At 35.6% G+C, this 3733-nt stretch overlaps 1 protein-coding gene across 2 annotated transcripts in view; it reads right to left on the bottom strand.

The window, feature by feature from the left end:
• The window catches only part of LOC107671956 (zinc finger protein 362-like), a 9263-nt gene that overhangs the window by 3896 nt on the left and 1634 nt on the right, over positions 1-3733 (bottom strand). For both annotated transcript variants that reach the window (XM_016464966.1, XM_016464967.1), the window contains exons 2-3: positions 2971-3037; positions 2285-2531 (exon numbers count right to left, since the gene is read on the bottom strand). In XM_016464966.1, the coding sequence (XP_016320452.1) occupies positions 2285-2531; positions 2971-3033 (310 nt within the window). In that variant the 5' untranslated portion in view covers positions 3034-3037. The remainder of the gene's footprint in view (positions 1-2284; positions 2532-2970; positions 3038-3733) is intronic.

Below are 3733 nucleotides of genomic sequence, written 5' to 3'. Positions count from 1 at the left end.
CCGTGAATAATTATATATTACAAATTATTCAGAATTTTGAATGCATTTTAAGAATACTTTTCCCATCAACTGGTCAAAATGCACAACACTGCTGTATGCTGCGTGAAAGACACGTGCGCACTCTGATGTAAATAAGCGCGGACGAAAAGCACATGGCGGAACATGTGAGAGACGCTCTGGATGAAAGCGCACTTTCACTCTCTGACAGCAGATGGCGCTAAACTGCAGAAATGCAGCCGTTACCCCGGAAACCCTGTAAACAAAGCAGCTGCACTACTTTCCAAAAAAGGTATGACATATCTATGGTTTAAACAGCCATTCAGATTTTTGTATTCGCAGTGGTGTTCATTACAGCACCAAATACTTAAATATTTAGACTTAATAGGCTATTTATTTAAAAAGTTTTTTTTTTTACATTTTAATCTGGACTACAACTTGCCCTAGATATTGTTTGAAAATGTTTTGATTCTTTATTGTTTGGTCACACTTTAGGCTATTAAGGCTCTATTAATTAACATTAGTTAATTAATTAGTTAACATAAACTGCCAATGAAAAATTCTTCTAAACATTCATTAATCTTAGGTCATTTCAATATGTAATAACACGTTGTTAAAATCAAAAGGTGCAACTGTTATTTAATGAACTAGCAGTTGTATTTTTTTTTAACAAAGATTAATAACTTCTGTAGCAAATGTAGCTATTGCTCATTATTATTGTTAATGCATTAACTAAGGTAAGCTAATGAGATCATATTGTAAAGTGTTACTTATTGGTCTTTATAATTCTTTTGCACTTTAATCTGTATGAATTTTTTTTTTACTTTATCATTTTTTTGTGTATTACCTTATTGTATGTACATGTTCAGTTCTTTTTGTTATAAGAAAAAAGTTATTAAACCTGTTATAGTTTATGATAACACTTTTTTGCAACTAAATGTCAATACTGTGATAATACCGTATACCGTGATAAAAGCATTAGCAATTAATCGCAGCATGAAAAATTGATACCGTCATATGCCTATTTACAAATATCAATATTATTACAAATACAACATTATTAATTCATATTTAATAATAATATTTTTGGGGAGTCACACCACATGACTATGATGTTTTGTTCTGCATATTGGTTGAAGCACATAAATGTATTGGTTGCACCACATGGTTTTATAGAATATTAACAAGTAGTGAAGAAGTTAAATATAGTTAATCGTAAGTTTTTTTTACTCTAAATACATTAATTACTAAATAATAATAATAATAAATTGATAGAAAATTACACCACAATATATTATTAAGGTTTTTTTTGAACTTTTCCACGACATTCTAATTTATTGAGATGCATCTGTAAATTTTTTTTAATGAGACATTTGTCATGATTATGATTTTGGGAGAATTGTAGGTAATGCTTTATTTTACAGTGTCCTTGTTACACATTACATGTATTTAAGGATATTGCATGTCAATTATGCATAATTATTGAATTATGAATTATATATATGAATTAATTCTGATTGATGAATCTGAATGTAGTGTTTACATAAACGCTAAAGAAAGTAATCGGGTTGATGTGCGTGTTTATATGTCACAAGCTTCAAATCGGAATAGATTTTTTTTGACATGCGCACACTGCACAAATATAGAGTTTCTCACTGTTTTGCACATAATAACCACTCTCCTACACTGTTTCTTTATTTGTTTTTAACAGCAGAATTCATATTTATCCATTTATGGATAAATAATACATATAAACCGCTGTGCCGTGCTGCTCATATTTATCACACAGTAAAAATGCCCCAAACCCAAAACGGGTTGCCTGTGGATGAGAATCCAAAACAAGGACTGGTGGGAGGTTGTCCTGCTCCACTTCACAGTTGCCGAGTGAAAGGAGCGTTTTATAATGACAGGACACGCATTTATACAACACTTTATTCAAAAGGAAGATCCGCTCGTTCTGCGCGTCATACGTCATTACGCTATTCTGCACTATTGCACATGCGCAGTCCTTTCAGTTTCGGGGTTCAATCCGATCGAGTGTTTACATGCACTCTCAATCGTATTAGAAAAGGAATAAACCACCCCCTTCAATCCGATCAAACTCAATCAGCTCGATTAAGGTGTTTACACGAAGGCTTTTCAGTCCGATTGAGCCGTCAGTCCGATTACAAACGAATTATTTGGTTGCATGTAAACGTAGCCATTGTTGACCCACATAATACATTACTACATGTAATACCAAAATGTACAGTGCATAATGGTGAAGCATTACTTGTGAACCTTGTACCTGCGATGGTTCTGGATGCTGGGCGGGCATGCAGGGCGATGTCAGGCTGAGAGGAGTTGTGGGCCTGAAGACCTGGCACCTGCTGCAGCTTGGGGATAGACATCACATGTTGCCCACCATCTGAAGGTGGAGAGGCCACCAGCAGAGTCTGCTGAGAGGCAACAGTGGTGGGCGGCAAATGCAGAGGTCTAATTTTTTCTGCCATCAGTTGCTCTTTGATCTTGTCGATGAGAACCAGGTTATCCAGCTGTAAAAATCATTGGTTTCGGTTTAACAGGGGGCATGGACACCATGTGACGTGAGACACAAAACCAAACCGAGCAAAAAAAGGGGGAAAGTCTTAGGGTGTGGGGGGGCTCATATCAAGGTTTCGGTGCTCGCTCTGGCAAACCACATTGGCATGTACAGATTTCAGCAAACGTGCATACTGTCATGCTTTCTTACGTTCAAACAATCACTAAATGCCACACAGTTTCGCTTTGTAATCAATGGTACAGTATGTACAAATGACTCTTCTGCAAGAAGTTTTCATGAATGAATAAACACTATGGCATTTGTTTAGTTTTTGGTGAATTAAAGTGAAAAATAGTGACTAGAAAACTATTCATGTGTCAAATGAGCTATTACAAATATACCGAAGAACGCTAGTGCATGTCAGGCAACTTTTTATAAAACACAATACTCACTTGACCAGGCATAGAGGGAGGTGGTGGCCAGAAATATGGATTATTGAATCGAGACTCTGCCATCCTTCTAATAAAACAGAATAAGGGTCAAATCATAATATGATATATAGCAGATTAAAAGCACACACAAGCCTAAAAGGATTTAGTTAGAAACATATTTCTCACCTAAATCTTAGTGTTCATAAGCCAAATTGAGTTAGTTAGTTATGAAATAAGTCAATTTCTTACTAATAAAATGTAAATAAGTCAGACCGTGTAATGTAATATCTATAATATTAAGTACTCTTTATAAAACCAGACCTAAAACCTCAGGTCTTTAGTTTCTTTTTATTTTCAATGTCTATAATAATTTATTGAAACTGTAATAGAGGAATATGCCACATGACCATCAGTGCTCATTTTCATCGGCCTCATTCAGGACGGTGACAAGTCTGTTTACAGTCAGGAGGTTAAAGAGCTGGCTGTCTGGTGCAGTCTCAACAACCTGGAGCTCAACACGCTCAAAACGGTGGAGATGATCGTGGACTTCAGGAGAAACCTCCCTGCACTCCCTCCACTCACCATCATTGTCACGAAAACAAATTCCTCGTATGTGTAAACATACCTGGCAATAAAGCTCACTCTGATTCTGATTCTGATTCTTTAGTTGTTCTCACAATAGATGAGTCATTTTAACTGACATATCATAATTAGTTCCTGTAGTTCCCCCAAAATAAAAATTATGATGTCATCATCGCCATGCCATTCCAATCTTGCATATCTT

The sequence above is a fragment of the Sinocyclocheilus anshuiensis genome, unplaced genomic scaffold, assembly GCF_001515605.1.
Source record: "Sinocyclocheilus anshuiensis isolate Anshui unplaced genomic scaffold, SAMN03320099.WGS_v1.1 scaffold1053, whole genome shotgun sequence".
NCBI lineage: Eukaryota > Metazoa > Chordata > Actinopteri > Cypriniformes > Cyprinidae > Sinocyclocheilus > Sinocyclocheilus anshuiensis.
The sequence above is the reverse complement of the archived record's forward strand: the minus strand, read 5'-3'. Positions and strand labels throughout refer to the sequence as shown.